At 31.5% G+C, this 17,547-nt stretch overlaps 1 protein-coding gene across 1 annotated transcript in view; it reads right to left on the minus strand.

The window, feature by feature from the left end:
- LOC134715330 (potassium voltage-gated channel protein Shaw-like) overlaps positions 1-13,850 on the minus strand; it is a 34,785-nt gene extending 20,935 nt beyond the window's left edge. The window contains exon 1 of the mRNA XM_063577439.1: positions 12,615-13,850. Coding sequence (XP_063433509.1) covers positions 12,615-12,902 — 288 coding nt within the window. The 5' untranslated portion in view covers positions 12,903-13,850. The remainder of the gene's footprint in view (positions 1-12,614) is intronic.
- Between the last annotated feature and the right edge of the window lie 3,697 nt (positions 13,851-17,547).

The following is a 17,547-nucleotide window of genomic DNA, read 5'->3' on the forward strand; positions in this document are numbered from 1 at the left end:
AAAAATTTATTCAACTCATTGAAGGAATGAAGCATTTTTATCCCCAACTTGAAATATTTATTGATAACAAAACTTTACGACATAAAAGATGATTTCAGCTTTCCAATTGTGAACTTTCCATATTTAAATAGCAACATTCCAGCAGCACCTGCATACGGGGTACATATCTCCCAATTGATACGATATGAGTGTGCTTGCATTTCCTATCATGATTTTCTCGATAGAGGGTTGGTGCTCACTAGGAACTTATTAAACCAAGAGTTCCAGATGGTGAAGTTGAAATCATTCCTTAGTAAATTTTACGGACGCCATCACGAATTGGTTGGCCGTTATGGAATAACCGTTTATATTACATAAGTAACACGACAGGTGTTACATGTGAAGAAAGATCTGCTTACCCTTCCGGAGCATGAGATCACCCCTAGTTTTTGGTGGGGTTCGTGTTGCTTATTCTTTAGTTTTCTATGTTGTGGCATGTGTACTATTGTTTGTCTGTTTGTCTTTTTCATTTTTAGCCATGGCGTTGTCAGTTTATTTTCGATTTATGAGTTTTACTGTCCCTCTGGTATCTTTCGTCCCTCTTTTATTGATTATTCGTTAGCGCTAAAAAAGCTGTATCTTGCCGAGTAAATTCAAAGATTTAAATTCATAAATACATGGACTGTTTTTCGCTAAATAACTAGACAAATATCGTCATACGTATATATATTGTTTAAAATTTGTCTACATAGTTTGCATAAATAGTCCAAAATGATAGAATCGTCAATACCCCATGTTTCAAAACGTCTTGAAATTGGCATTGCCTGCAATTCAATAATTTTAATACATAATTATAAATCAATACAGATCATTGGAAATATCTTTTACAAGGAAAATACAAAACAAAGCCTACGTGTCTTTTTGATATGGCAGTTTAGAGAATAAATGTCAATATGTGTGCATTATTAATGTTGATAAAGAGATTGTAACACTCATTTCTTATTTTTGTCCTGTCAAGTGGGTTGAATAGTCGAGAGAAAAGATTACTATTTTGATCCGCCTCCCGGACTGGCATAATTATACCTTACTTCCAGTTAAAATATTGCATGCATGTATAAATGCGAAGAACAATTTAATCTACTAAGAACGGTTAGTGACCTGGCTTTTTTCTTAAAAATTCCTTTCTATATTTGGTGACAAGTAAATACCAGATAGTCAACCTACAGAGTTGTCGTCTGCTGTGAAATTGCCAAGTAAAACCTTCGTGAGTGAGCTGTACATGTAATGGTACATGTTTGATACAATTTCAGTTCGCATCTTTGTCTGGTTGTCTTTCAAAAATATTTGTATCAATGGCAACTTTAAATTGTTACAGATTTTCAGACGGTTATTTTTATGTAATTTCGTTTAAAGCACACAATGTGCACCAACCTCGCCTCATAATACCTCACACACAAAGAGTTCAGTGTTTACCTGACAACTAGAATTAGGAAGCACGACAACTACACAACCTGACCCCTTGGATTTGCAAAAAAAACTGAAATATAATATCATTATGGTAATGTTATCTGTAATGTGTAGATGTGAAGACAGTGCTTAGAATTTCTAAACGACTGCAATTGTAATGGCAATCAGGGAATAGATTAACATAGAAACTTTTGGGAAAACACATCAAGGATGTATTTTACGTGAAATTAAAAAGATAAAGAACTTACAATTGATACTATATGCCAGAAAAGCATTAGATAAGGAACAAAATAAAAAAAGATTTTAAATTGGCTACAGTTACATTGTAGCATGGAAAAAATTTCTTGTATCCATGGCCAATTCTTTCATATTTCAACTTTCGTTATATATATGTTCCAGACCATATGAGTATTTGAACCGTACGCGTACGGTCCGGACCGTATACGTAATACGCGTATGGTCCGATCATACGCGTACCGTCGGATCGTATGAGTATACGCGTATGGTCCAGTAGGAGCTGATTATACATGTTATTGGATCATATGGGTTTAATTTAAACAAGCATTTATCACAATCTTTATTTCAAGTTTTACAAATTGTTATTATTATAATTAGATGGATAAAATGAACAAACGAACAATTGAAAATAAATATTTGTTTAATTGTATATCTGAATCCTATTTTGGTACTATCGCCCAAGGTGACACAAGTTATGTAATATTTTTTACATTATCATCTTTGCAGTTCATGCATGTTCCTTTGCATTTGCATTCTTTTGTAAAGTTGCGTACGGTCCAAATACTCATACGGTCTGGAACATATACTATTGTTATGCGTTTACTTTTCTACATTGGTTAGAGGTATAGAGGGAGGGTTGAGATCTCACAAACATTTTTAACCCCGCCGCATTTTTGCGCCTGTCCGAAGTCAGGAGCCTCTGGCCTTTGTAAGTCTTGAATCATTTTAATTTTAGTTTCTCGTGTACAATTTGGAAATTAGTATGGCGTTCATTTTCACTGAACTAGTATATACTTGTTTAGGGGCCAGCTGAAGGACGACTACGGGTGCGGGAATTTCTCGTTACATTGAAGACCTGTTGGTGACCTTCTGCTGTTGTTTTTTATTTGGTCGGGTTGTTGTCTCTTTGACACATTCCCCATTTCCATTCTCAATTTTACTAGTAATTATATAGATGATGTTTAATTTCCTTAAAGTTAAACCATTACATGTGCTTTGTTAGAAGTTGTCGATAATTTTACATTTAGATTTATTTTTTAGAATGAACTAGAAATGAAATAGATAAATATACGCATAACGTCTTATGTTTGGGTATAGTTAGTGAATTTTCTTTTCGAAATTGCAAAATACTAACGCCCAGTCTATAATGACAATGTCATCATCATTACAAAATAAATCTACAGTATACTAAGTAATCACAAATGTATCCGTCTTCGTTGTCAAGTGATATCTAAAACTGGTTTATTATTTATTTCCTGAAGCGCTTTCTGTTCGTTAACTGGCTTTAACCCCACAAGAATTAACCCTGAATATCAAGGAAAGATATCAAATTTACTTGCAGGGTAAACACGGCCTTTCGCAGTACATGTGCATAGATCACTCCTTACTACGACCTTGCTTGAAGTTGTAATCGCCCAACTCTATATAGTTGAACTTCAAAATTGTCCGTTTTTCATTTATTAAATGAATGTGATCTCATTCGATATATTTGAACAGTTATATTGATCTAACAATCATACTACTATGCCGTGAAATTAAAATAAGTGACATTTGTTACAATTAAAAACAATTTTAAAATGTATTTTCCACATGCAACAACAAATGCATTTAGATGTTGCTCATAAAATCTTTTCGAATATAAATATGCAGTTATTGCACAGACCCTTTTTATTGGCAAGATGATTAACAGTATAGAATGTGTACTCTGATGGAGTCATTCATTCTGTATAAACTTGAGCACAGTAAAAAAAAGTTGATATTCTTTTCCCTGCAAGAATTTTAGAAAGTTGATACTATTAACTTTGTAAATATTTAAGACTTTTTTTCCTGAATTGTAGCACTTTTTATGTTTAGTAAATAGACCAATATCACTCCCTATTCCAATCTTGTATGTGGCCTTTATCATATTTATAAATCGGTCTAATTTTTAACCTTTTGACATCCTCAAACTTTGAAAAAAAGACAAGACAAGACAAGACAAATACTTTATTAGAGTCTCACCTCAAAATTGACATACATTTATACATTTATAAAATTACAGTAATATTTAAAACAACATGAGCCACTCTAAAAAGAGTTATGAGAGACTATAAAATTTCTACAAAACACATTATTATCTACAATTATATAAAATACCTTTTCTTTTTAATAATACATCATAGCAGATTTTGGCTAAAAAGTAACACACATTTTCATCAGTGAATAAAAATTTGAATTTATCATCATCAGACAAATTAACAAAATCACAATTAAAAGAGCTAGCATGTCTAAATAAAATAGCTCGTAAATCTGCATATACTGGGCAGTTAATTAAGACATGTTTCTCATCTTCAATAATGTTATTTTTCTTACATTGCTCATTAAAACATAATCTATTGTCAACCATAATGCCTTCATATCGGCCAGTTTCTATTCTCAGAGATGCAACACCACACCTAAATTTAGCATATGCACTCTTATATTTTCCAGGCATATTAATACATAAATAATTTTCTCTATTAAAGCATTGCTTAAACATTCTATATGTTCGCAATTTACTTCTTTCATTGTACATTAAGTCAGAGTACCACTTCTCTTTATATCTACAAAAAAATTCCTTTTCAATTTGTTTAATTGTATTTTTATCAATAGAAAAATCAGTATTACATAAAAACTCCATATCCATTTCTTTAAATTTCACATTGACTCTATAATTCCAATTTTTAAATTTACTATTACAGCATTTATTGCCCCATAAGAAAACCTTTTTATTAACTCTACAATGAGACATTTTAGTAAGTCTCGACCATAATCTAAAAATACATGTCCACTGAGATATAATACTGGGCATCCAACCCATATCTCCATATAAGGCTAAGTTAGGGGTGTATTTACCCACACCCATAAAAAATCTCATTGCTCTATTTTTTACAGCATTAATACAAGAAAAATCCTGGTGACCCCAAATTGAGTTACAATAAACTTTAATAAAACTTCTAATTATTGGAATTGAGATATATCGGACATTGTTTGAGGGATATATACAATTCAATTGTTCTGTTAAGCATTAAAGTTGACAATTAATACTGTTTATTATATTTATTTGTTTTGTCTGGCGGTCAATAAGTTATTCTAATCGTATATCAAATGTATTCAAGTGTAATCATAATACTTTTATTATGGAAATCAGAGGAAATCTATATTTACTAATGGACCAATATTCTCTTGGTAAACAACTGGTCATCAGGTAATGGCTTGTTAATTGAGATTATATTTCTCGACAAATTTTAATATCATAATTATTATTATTATTAAGATAACTAGTTGACCAAACCGTTACATAGCTTTGAATGAACTAAGTTAGTTTAACCTTGAACTTGAAACTTAAAGTTATTGCAGTTTTATCATTAAACATGTTATCTTGATCCTGAATCGGAATACAACTATTTGCCACTGGACGTTATTGAGACATTGACCTATCAGTCTGTTTGTAATTAAAAGTCACGAATGATTAAGCTATTTTTCATTTGATATCAAGATGTCATGCTCATATTGTTTAATTAATAATTCTCACTTTTAGAGAAAATTGTTAAATTAAACATCAAGCCATTTCAATTGATGCTACAGTATTGTTTCAAATAAGGGTGAAGGAGGTGTTGTACCATTTAGACGTTTAAACCCGCTTCAATTGTTTGCAACTGTCCTAAGTCAGGGATTTGATGTTCACTAGTTGTCCTTTGTTAATGTGGTTCATTAGTGTTTCTCGTCTCTCTTTTTTATATTATAGATTAGACTGTTGGTTTACCGTTTGAATGTTTTTACACTTAGTCTAGTTATTTTTTCAGGCCCCATATAGCTTGTTGTTCGATGTGAGCCAAGGCTCCGTGTTGAAGACCGTACGTTGACCTATAATGGTTTACTTTTATAAATTGTGTCTTAGACGGTCAGCTGTCTCATACCACATCTTTTTATGATCTATTAACTCCATTATGGATTATAATATCATGTTTCTTAATTAAACTGGGCGCTTGATTATAATACTGCACAAAAAGGGTGCATATTACAAATTTACAACATTTAAAGATCTGGACAAGAAACGGGATAATATTTGGCAAAATTGTGACCTGAAGTTAAGCAGATACACTTTTTGTACTATACAAAAAGTGTAAATGATCAATTTCGTTTAAGCATATACGCTTAGTGGGTTCCAGTTGCTTAGTCTTTAGTTTTATTTGTTGTGTCATGTGTACTATCATCTGTCTGTCTGTTTGACTTTTTTATTTTTTTGGTCATAGCGTTGTCGGGTTATATTCGATCTGTGAGTTTGAATGTCCCTCTGGTATCTTTCGTCACCCTTTTAATTATAATAATATATTGCTTCGATATATTGTTTTGGTTGATTTACGCGTTTACACTAACAAAAAATGCGTGCTAATGAACAAGATATAAGTTTTTTGTACAGGTACCCTTTCATATTATAGCAAAAATCACTGCGTTTAGATCTTGACACACAAAAAAGAGCGACCATACGCAATTTTAAACAAAACTCGTCCAACTTTATTCAAATTAAACGTCCTTAGACTGAATTATGAATCTCACTATTCAATTACGTAGTTTATATAAAAGCAGGTATGTGCTTTAGTGTAATAATTAAAATTGTCTTCACCAACTCATATACTTATAAACTGTCTTTTTAGTTTTTAAGGCGTGCAAATAAGTATGTGTTGTTACGCAGCTAAGCGAGCGGCATTCATTGTAATACCAAAGTCTGTCCGAAGGCTCGGCTTCAGACAAATGTTTTAATGAACAGTGGCATATCTTTCTATGGATATTTACTTTGTGATCTAACAACATATTAAAATTCCATTCTAGTACCAAGGTTAATATTTATTTCACATTGACATGATTTCGTAACGAATATAAATCAAAATTGATACTAGACGTTAAACAACAAAGCAATCATAATGTTTCAATGTTTATTGAACGATAGAAGAGTAGAATAAGGATGTTTACTTTTCACGTTATTTTTTTTTAACTCGTCATGCTTTTGCTTAAACTATCCATTTTAATTGTCGTTATCCCAAAATCACTGTATTTCTCAATATTTTATCATTTTATTTTATGCTGATTTGAACAACGAAAAGACACTATCTATCTTTTTTTTCTATAGAATTTTGATGTTTTATACTTATCTATAGGGCACGACGACATTCATCGTGGCATCACCTACAAATGTATGTATGAACTATTTGTCATTTTTAGTTTTATGTTCAGTGTTTGTATTCGATTGTGGGCTTTCAAATATTTTGGCCTCAAGAATCACTGTAGAGACATCAATTGTCGACATGCGCATCTGGTGCAGTAAACTTGGTACAATTAATACATACATGTTATTATGAAAATTGTAATTCGGTGGTTGTCGCTGGTTGCTATCTGCCATATTTGTCTTTCGTTTATCTATTTTAGCATTCATCCGGGAGTTGGTTTACACTTTTTTATAATTCAAAATTGTATTGTGCCAGTGACTTATATAGCCTTTTAAACGGTATGAATTTTGTTAATTGTTGAAGGCCGTGCAACGGTTAACGCGAGTTTACACCTTCCTTTGGTCTGTGGGTATGTGGTGTATATTTGAGTTATACAATTTCCTTTTATTCTGTTGCTATTTTTTATTTCATAAAATAAATAGCTAAACATGTTGTAAGAGGGACTAAACTGATTATGAATACAATTGGTGGGTTGTGTTAAATGGGACTACCGGGATGAAAGCGGGAAATTAAGACTACATGTACCAGTGTGGGCATTAGGGAATGTTGGCAAGTGACAAAAGTTTTAACCAGTAGAAAGTAATTACGTAGTATTTGTATTACTGGACGTTTTGTCTGGTTTTAAATGTATTAAGTTCATTGTCTTCGAATTGGAACAAAATTTGCAAAATCACCTTGTACAGTATAGCGAGTTTAGTCAAGTGCATCAAGTTATAAATCAATTAACAAAACTTGCTGCTTATGAAAGCGACCAAGATATTTAAAAGAAACAAATTTTAGATAAATGTACTACTATTAAAAAACGATTTAAATGAGGAAGGTAAATCCGGAAACGTACATAAACGCATGAAACCATAAATTTAAAGTTATTTTCACTCTGTATCTTTTCAGGTCGTGGTATTCATTCTGAGTAAATTTGAAACAACACGATAATTAAAGTCGGATATCAAAAAGAATTATAGATAAATACATAACTTAAAATAGAGACAGCACTAACAGCTTATTATTTATATATATAAGAGCATTAATTATAGGACGTATAATGTGTTTAATTCACAAAATTAAATAATAATGCTTAAGATATGTCTTTATGTGATTTGTTATTATGTAATCGATGACAAGTAACATTTTGTACTTAATAGTTCAGAATATACTTCTGCTAGTTCGCATAGGTTAAAGGTTACTGAACATTCCTACAATATCTTTTTATGATAAGTTTGTAGTATCTTTATAACCGAAATATATTAATGCATTTAAGTTTAAAAATGTTTAAAAAAGTTTTAAAAAAATTAAAAAAGATACGAAGATGACTACGTTTGACGTATATAAATCTTATTTTCCATTTCTTTATCCTAGCGAAGATCGCTCGTTCTTTATAGTCACTCCTGCTTCTACCACCAATTAAGTATTAAACATATTAATGTGGTGGACATTTATTTGTCAAATACAATGTATGGAACGCCATAGCTGTCTTCCGTTGTTCATATTTAGTATATGCTGTGCTCATTTAATTATTTTCAGCGGATTTTTCTCGATTATGAGTGCCCTTTTCATTATGTTCAGTAGTATAACAAATATATTGAGCAGTAACATCATAATGATCAGTAGAATAATCATTATATTGTGCAGATCTGGTATTATATTCAGCACTTTAATCAATATACTTAGCAGTTTTGGCTTTATGTTCAGTAGGTTATTATTCTATTGAGTAGATTTGTCTTTATATTCAGTACTTTTGAAAATATCTTCTGTCAACATATTTGTATATTATGTAGATTTATCATTATGTTGACTACAGAAACCGAAATATTCAGTGGTCAAACACACTTTATAATCAGTAGTGTTATCATTATGTTGAGTGAAATAAATATTATGTTCTGTAGATTGATCATTATGTTCTGTAAAATATATATTATGTTCAGTACAAACAACTTTATGATCAGTGGTCAAAATGTTTTATGTTCGGTTCAAAAAATATTATACTAGGTGGTTAATCAATTATATTCAGTGTTTTTTTTCATTATGTGGTGGTGGTAGACTTCCGGAAATAACCGTAAACATACGAAGCCGGACAATTTTCTCGCGGGGATATTTTCAGACTGTCTGCTATACAACGTGCTCTTACAGAACTGAATCTGCAAACCTTTCAAAAGTTTAAAGATGAGAGGATAGAGGATGACACTTTTCAGCACCTTGCTGATTAATACTTGATCAGACTAGGTGTTAAAACTATTCGTGATAGAATAAGATTGAGGGAAGCGATGAGGAAGACTCTGTGACTAAATGACACAGAAGTTAACAACTATAGGTCATCATAATGCCCCCAATAATTAGAAAAGCCCCCGCGTAGATAGCTATAAAAGAGGGAGGAAAGATACCAGAGGGAGAGTCCCCGAAATGCTGTGTGGCAGACAGTGTTATTAATTAATTATTAGCTCCCTTGGTAAAACTCCAAATTTCATATTTAATGTATTTCATTGTTAAACAATTTATATGAAGCTTAAAAAGTATATATTTGTTAATTGCATAGTTTTTGATATTTGAATTCATTGGTTAAAGATATTTATTTATATTATAAAATTTAATATTTGCATCGTCGCAAAATCTTTGTTTACCTTCTTTGGATACATTCAGTGAGAAAGATACATATTTTTTAGAAATTATTTAAAATTTACTCCGCCACTCAAATTAAAATGTTAGATAACACGATCAAATATTAATAAATCCAGGATTAAGAAAGCTATGTGAAAAAAACGGGTGTTATATTCATTAAAAACGGAACGTTTCATTTATTAAAAACTGTTTAAAATTTTATCAATAGAGATCCTCGGATCTTCTTGGTTTTTGGCAGGAACAACGACATGTATCGGTTCTTTGTGGCGATAAAGCCGTTATTTTGCCAAATTTCATTTGACTCGGTGGCTACATATTAAGCTGGAATAAGAAAAATGTCCAACGACGTTTTTCGTTAACTCAACGACTGGAAGTTAATTTTATAAGTAGATATAGCAGAAAATGAATAAAAAAAGTAAGACAATAATAATATCTAACAAAAGTACAAATATTTGCCTCATGTGAGTTAAAAAATTGCTGATTCAATAAAATCTTCTCTACACAGTCGTTTTTCAAACGGTAGCCATTTTGTCCAAGTTGCATTTGATATTTCATTTTTCAGCAGTTAAACGCGTATTTTTTATAATTGATCAAAACAAAAGTTGGATACACGAAGAGTAAAAACTGCCAATAATCTTTTCGTATTAACAAAGTATTTGGGTCTTGAAGGAATAAAATGCTTCCACACATCACAAAACGGTAGCCAGTTTGTCCAAACGTCTGAAACGTCTAAAATCCTAAAGACGTTAATTTCCGACGTTACATGGGCTAAAGTTTCAATTAGATGTTCATGAGAATTAAAACAAATCGTGTTATGAATTTTGGAAAACGAGGTTGTTGTTTGTTTTTGACTATGCGGTATGGGCTTTGCTTATTGTTGAAGGCCGTACGGTGAACTATTGTTGTAAATGTCTGTGTCATTTTGGTCTTTTGTGGATAGTTGTTTCATTGGCAATCATACCACATCTTCTTTATAATATTGGCTTGCAATGTCAGTCCATATTTAATTCTTCCATCAACTAGTTTATTTCTGTTTTGTCTATCTTCCACCTATCTTTCCACGGCCGGTACATTATTAAGCTCTGAAGTGTCTTATATATAAACTATATAACTTTTCCACTGAAGGTATCCAAAGAAGGTAAGCAAAGATTTTGCGACGATGCAAATATTAAATTTTATAATATAAATAAATATCTTTAACCAATGAATTCAAATATCAAAAACTATGCAATTAACAAATATATACTTATTAAGCTTCATATAAATTGTTTAACAATGAAATACATTAAATATGAAATTTGGAGTTTTACCAAGGGAGCTAATAATTAATTAATAACACTGTCTGCCACACAGCATTTCGGAGACTCTCCCTCTGGTATCTTTCCTCCCTCTTTTATAGCTATCTACGCGGGAGCTTTTCTAATTATTGGGGGCATTATGATGACCTATAGTTGTTAACTTCTGTGTCATTTAGTCACAGAGTTTTCCTCATCGCTTCCCTCAATCTTATTCTATCACGAATAGTTTTAACACCTAGTCTGATCAAGTATTAATCAGCAAGGTGCTGAAAAGTGTCATCCTCTATCCTCTCATCTTTAAACTTTTGAAAGGTTTGCAGATTCAGTTCTGTAAGAGCACGTTGTATAGCAGACAGTATGAAAATAACCCCGCGAGAAAATTGTCCGGCTTCGTATGTTTACGGTTATTTCCGGAAGTCTACCACCACCACATAAGGAAAAAAGCACTGAATATAATTGATTTACCACCTAGTATAATATTTTTTGAACCGAACATAAAACATTTTGACCACTGATCATAAAGTTGTTTGTACTGAACATAATATATATTTTACAGAACATAATGATCAATCTACAGAACATAATATTTATTTCACTCAACATAATGATAACACTACTGATTATAAAGTGTGTTTGACCACTGAATATTTCGGTTTCTGTAGTCAACATAATGATAAATCTTAGTCTACATAATATACAAATTTGTTGACAGAAGATATTTTCAAAAGTACTGAATATAAAGACAAATCTACTCAATAGAATAATTACCTACTGAACATAAAACCAAAACTGCTAAGTATATTGATTAAAGTGCTGAATATAATACCAGATCTGCACAATATAATGATTATTCTACTGATCATTATGATGTTACTGCTCAACATATTTGTTATATTACTGAACATAATGAAAAGGGCACTCATAATCGAGAAAAAAACGCTGAAAATAATTAAATGAGCACAGCATATACTAAATATGAACAACGGAAGACAGCTATGGCGTTCCATAACAATGTTAAGCATTTAATATGATTTTGTTTTGCAAATGTTTTGATTCAAGCACTTTGAGTCTCATGTAGACGATCGTGTGGTGTACCCAGTTATCCGCATGTGCCAGTAAAAAGACACTCACTACCTAGTGAATGGTATTCATACGACAGATAGCACACAAACACAGATACCGACTTCCGACAGCTGTTGCGTCTGTCAAATAATTTGGTTTTTGTATCGCGGACGGTTTACACTGAATGAATTTCTTGTTATGAATTTGAGGCGTTTAGATGTAAAAATTCATTGCGGGGTACATGTCCTTTGTTTAAGCCCATAAAGAACACAACCGGTGCAGCGTGAGGAGAAAGATCGTTTAACCTTATAATTGAGCACATGCGATCACCCCTGGTTTGTTGTTAGGTTTGCTTTTCTCAGTCTTAAAGGTTTATGTCGTGCTGCATAAACTGTTGATTGTCTTTTTAGATTGTGTTTTTGCATGATGTTTTCTATATTTCGTCGACTTTTGATTTTGATTCTTTCTTTAGTATCTTCTTCACTTTTGTATCTCCATGATAGGTTTGTGTGGGCTTTTAAATCATATCTCATTTTATCTTTATATATAAATCTTTATTTTGGAGTACAGAAAAAAATCTTATTTATATTATTTAGTGCAGTGCAGTGGATATTTGGATATTATGAAAAAAAATCATATTTCACACGAAGAATATCCAATTGCAACTGAAATGAAAGAGAAAGAAATATTGAGAGAGAAAAATGTAACATACCCCTCTTATAATATTTCCACAAATATTTTGATCAATGTGTAACTCATCAGATCTGTAGTAGTGAAGTATTGTGGTAAAAGCACCTGGATGTCTGTCGAAGAAAAATTCATGTTTTTCCTTGTCCCAAGACTCGTCTGCCTCTTTCAGATGAGCCAACAGGGCTAATCTGGTGCCCTGGATACTCTCAAGAGTACTAGCCCATGTTTCGAAAATAACTCCTCCAACATTGAGTTTAACTTTTGTATCATCTGATCTTTTTAGTTTCTCCTTCCGTTTTATGTATTCCATTCTTTAACGACTTTTTTTCGGTATTTGGAAATTCTATCACATAGCGTCATATGCGTTAATCCAGATATCATTTTGAATGTCATGCATCACTGATAAAGATCACTTTTTTTTTTACTTTATTGTAATTGCTAAAAGTATATAAATTTGTCTACTCATTCATTAAGTCCCCATAGTGTTTTTGTTAAATATTTATCGCCTTCTAAATATACTGATAATTAAGAAATGTCACTATATTAAATTATTGATACAAACATATATATTCATATGAATCAAGCTATTTCAACGGTCTAATTTTAAAATACCTCGCACTTTTATGAAACTTTACCTCTACCTGCGTCCCAGAACTCTCCAGTTTTATAAATGAAGCATGTATTGCGAAATTGCCAATAAGTTCGCAATCAATAGATAATTGTAAAACTGATAAAATAAGCATCAAACATAATGAATTTTAATTCATTTCGAAGTCTTGAAATATTGATGACTATTTTCTATAGAATAATATCAGTTTACCTGAGGATTGAAAACAAGGACTCTTTTGATAGACGCCGGTAAATCGACATAAAATCAAGAAATACAGATAAAACTATCGCACTTTCATTCCGCAATGACATCTCGTAATGGTTCGCTTTTTATTGTTTGTAATATAAACTGTCTCTCAGATTGATTCTGATCCTTTTTATCGACTTTTAATTCCGATCATACATGGTATGGTGATAGATTTTTAAGTTGATTCGCATGTAATATCGATCTATTTTATATGTCCTTATAGAATTACATTCACGGAATCTGTCAGCTTCAATGTTTTATATTTCGTTTTTTCTTAATCACTTTATTTGATCAAATAAACAACTATTGAATATGAATTTTTGTGTGACTATTCTTCCGTGAAACTGTTGGTTTAGTCGTCTGCAAGTCGAGAAATTGATCACCGAGACTTGTTATGACTGACAAGAAGAAGTTCCATAAGTCACGGTCGTCAATTTATAACCTATCTTCGAACTCCGGTGCTTCATTCCGGGTTCTCAAAAACTTTTTCCACCAATAAAAACTGACCACCAGGAAAAAGCACAGAAGTGTTGAAAGTAGCGTTAAAAGCCAACAAATCAATCAATTAGTAATATCGCTGATATTTTATTTTATTTCTTAAGACATGAGAAAAGACTACTCTCTCATTAATGATTGGTCTAGATTAGTTTTTTTACCGAAATAAGCATAATGGAATAGTGACCTTCACAATGCATACTCTTTATTATCTTTTTAAATATTTAATGTTTATAAAACACAATGTAACGATCTATAAGAAGCATACTATCGTGTATGTTTATTACCTCAATATACTAATACACAGAACTCTTTTATAGTTGACCGTGTGGTATTGGTTTTGCTCATTGGCACTAATACCACTTCTACTTATACATGTATCTTTATAGAAGACCACACAATTACATAATAATTATAGTTATAAACTCTTATGCCATGTTGGTCTCTGGTGGATAGTTGTCCCATTTGCAATCTTACTGAATCTTGTTACTATATTTTCAAAGATTTTGTAATCCAAGTATGAGTTTTTTTTTGTTTTTTTTAAAGACCTACGATATAAAAAAGATTGGAGTCAGTCAAGAATAATACGAGGTGAACGATAAACAACAATCTGATACTAAGTACCCCCGACGAAGTTTTGAAATTTTGCAATGTTTATGCATAGTAAAAGAATGAAAAGGATACCAAAAAAGTAGATTTCAATTACATTAGATCAAAGAGAACTGCACTGTCGTTAACTATATAGAAGAGGGGATATGTGTAATGTAATGTAATATTCAGATGTTGAAAAAGTAATTATATTACATCTATCTTTTTACTTTTTCACCTACATAGACACACGAAGAAAACATAGTTACAAGAAGATACGGTATGAGTGCCAATGAGACAACTCTCCACCCAAGTCACAATTTATAAAAAAAAAAACCCGTTATAGGTCAAAGACAGTGGCGGAGCCAGAATTTTTTATAAGTGGAGGTCCACTGACTGCCTAAGAGGGTGCTCGCTCCAGTCATGATTCAGGGATTCCCTGTATAATCAATTAAATTTTGCGTGCAAAAGGGGGCACGCCCCCTGCCACACTCCATAAATCCGCAACTGAAAGTGCGGTCTTCATTCACCATACAAAGACCGAAGATTGTTTTGGAAAAAATTACAATATCGATGAAATAATGATATTGATTCGGATGCTGTATTTATATGGTGTATCAATTTAATATGCCCACATTTAAGTATTGGTTAACATTTTTTGGTAAATAAAAATGTCTTCTATTAAGAAACTGTATTAGAATTGACTCACACTATTATTTTAAGAATGATCTTTAAATTTATCTAAATATTTATAAATATCTAACTTCTATAAACAAGAGTGATTGCAATGTCAAAATTTGTCTCGACTTCAAAAGTGCAGTGTGATAGCGATAATTTGTGTAAATGGTGCATCTTCATTTGCAACTATTTAAAAATGTGAGTTTTCCTAAATCTGATATTTTTGGGAATTTCACTTACAAACTTGTTAAACTTATAAATATTTTTTATCGAAATCATTTATTAGCAATTATATGTGTCCGTCAAAGTAAATCCATTCCCATGTAACGATTTTTTTTATAAAGCTTTTTGTGTTAAAAGTATTTATTAAGTGTCATTTGTTTATAGATAATTCTTTTTGTAAATAATAGATAAAAATTATTTATAGTTCTATTACGTTTTCTTATGTAAAAATAATTAATTATTTAGTCATTCAATTAGTACTATTCAGCCTAAAACTCAAGCGACAGATTTTTGTTATAATATTCTTTCATTAATCCTCTTAGTGTTAATTGTAATTTTTCATTGTCATTCGATAACCTCGTTTCTATTATAGACTTGTAACATTTTTTAACATTGTAATTTGTAAATTAGACTGGTTCTTTGTCCCTCATCTGTTTGGCTATGATATCTGTGATACCCTATGTTGCAAGGGAGAGGACCAGTTTTTTTTTTATAAATATGCTTTCTGTTCTTACTTTAGTGAGAGTCAGGCCATTTCCGCCGTAATTGTAAAATAACATGTATTCATCCTGAAATCATTAAATTGTTATTTACTGCACAAGACTTGTGTCTACCTCTACCAGTGGAGGTTAAGCGAGTATTCTCAGTCAAATAACTATAGGTTCTTGGCCTTAGTCAATTGTTAGCATCGCCATTTTCTGCAACCTGTTCATGGTTGCAGCTCGTTATCATCGTCAATTCATTAGACAGTGTCCAGCTTTCATTTTTATGTTTGTAAAATTTGTTAACTTTATTATTATATAATCTTTATTCTTTGTAAATCTGTATACATCGTCTTTCTTTATGGTTTACAGACTGAAGTTAAGTCTTTAGTCAGAGTCAGCCTTTGAACTGACAACATCCGTTCTTTTAAAGTGAAAATCAAAATCCATACTTAAAGTCATCGTTAGTATTTGCCCATCCAGTCTGTTCTGCCAAATAGGTTTGTGTTTATTGACAGAGGACTAGTCGTAAACCGGTCCGCCGTTCCATCTATAGCTTTGCACCGAAGTGTAGCGATAAGTGAACACAACAGGGGTCCAGTGTAGACTAGTCGTCGATCGCTATCCTTCGTTTTTGTATCTTCGCCAGTTTCAGAACATGTTGCACAGTATCAAACATTCCAGTAACAACGTCGTCGTCACGTCACGTGCTCAACAAATTTTTAAACGATAACTAGATACTGCTCCCTTTTTCCTAATTTATTATCATCGACAAAAAATTAATAACGATGTCTTTTCGTGCGACAGTTTTTTTTTGTGTAACATGCTCAAATTAAAAGTTTTCAATATACCAAAAATATCAATGTTTAACATTTGAGAGAAATACAAATCAAAACATCCTTACTTGAATAGCTAATTGTAGCTTCTTATTTCAAAAAAAAAAAAAACCAAGAGAAATGACTAGATTTCCCTGATATTAAAAAATCGTGAGATCTTTGGGAGTCAAGTTGTTAATAATAGAACACCAATAAACATATTACGGTGGCACAAATCGGCTTCAATTTAAAATAGAAATTGCCTTAATTTAGAATTCATATAAAAGCCAATTAAGATTTTTATAATAATAATGACAGACAGTCTTTTCATTTTAATTACAATAACAAAATTTATTACAGTTTTGGGATTTGAGACCTTTCCAACGAATATTAATTTAAATGTCACTTCAACAGTTTTGTTATTTACTGTTCCCTTAGGGTGCAAATATTAATAAAATTCACACTTCCATGCAGAATAAATTAAATAAATATGTGTCTGGCTAAACATCAGAACTAATCAATTAAACAAATATGAAATACAATTCTGTTTTGAAATAGATAGAATTGCAGAACCAAAATGATATAAAATATTATTACACCATGACCACAGTTTAGTAATCAACTTAAAGGAATATGCTATAATTTTGTCGAGTTTTATTGATGGCACTACAATATAGTCTATTGCATACATTATTTGCGTTTCATATAACGCATACAAATATACATAACAACCACTAAACAAATGTAACATTTATTATACAGAAGCGAATATATTCGGATTTATGAGTAAAATAACACAAGAGAGTTACAAAAATATAC

The sequence above is a fragment of the Mytilus trossulus genome, chromosome 4 (genome assembly GCF_036588685.1).
Source record: "Mytilus trossulus isolate FHL-02 chromosome 4, PNRI_Mtr1.1.1.hap1, whole genome shotgun sequence".
Taxonomy (NCBI): domain Eukaryota; kingdom Metazoa; phylum Mollusca; class Bivalvia; order Mytilida; family Mytilidae; genus Mytilus; species Mytilus trossulus.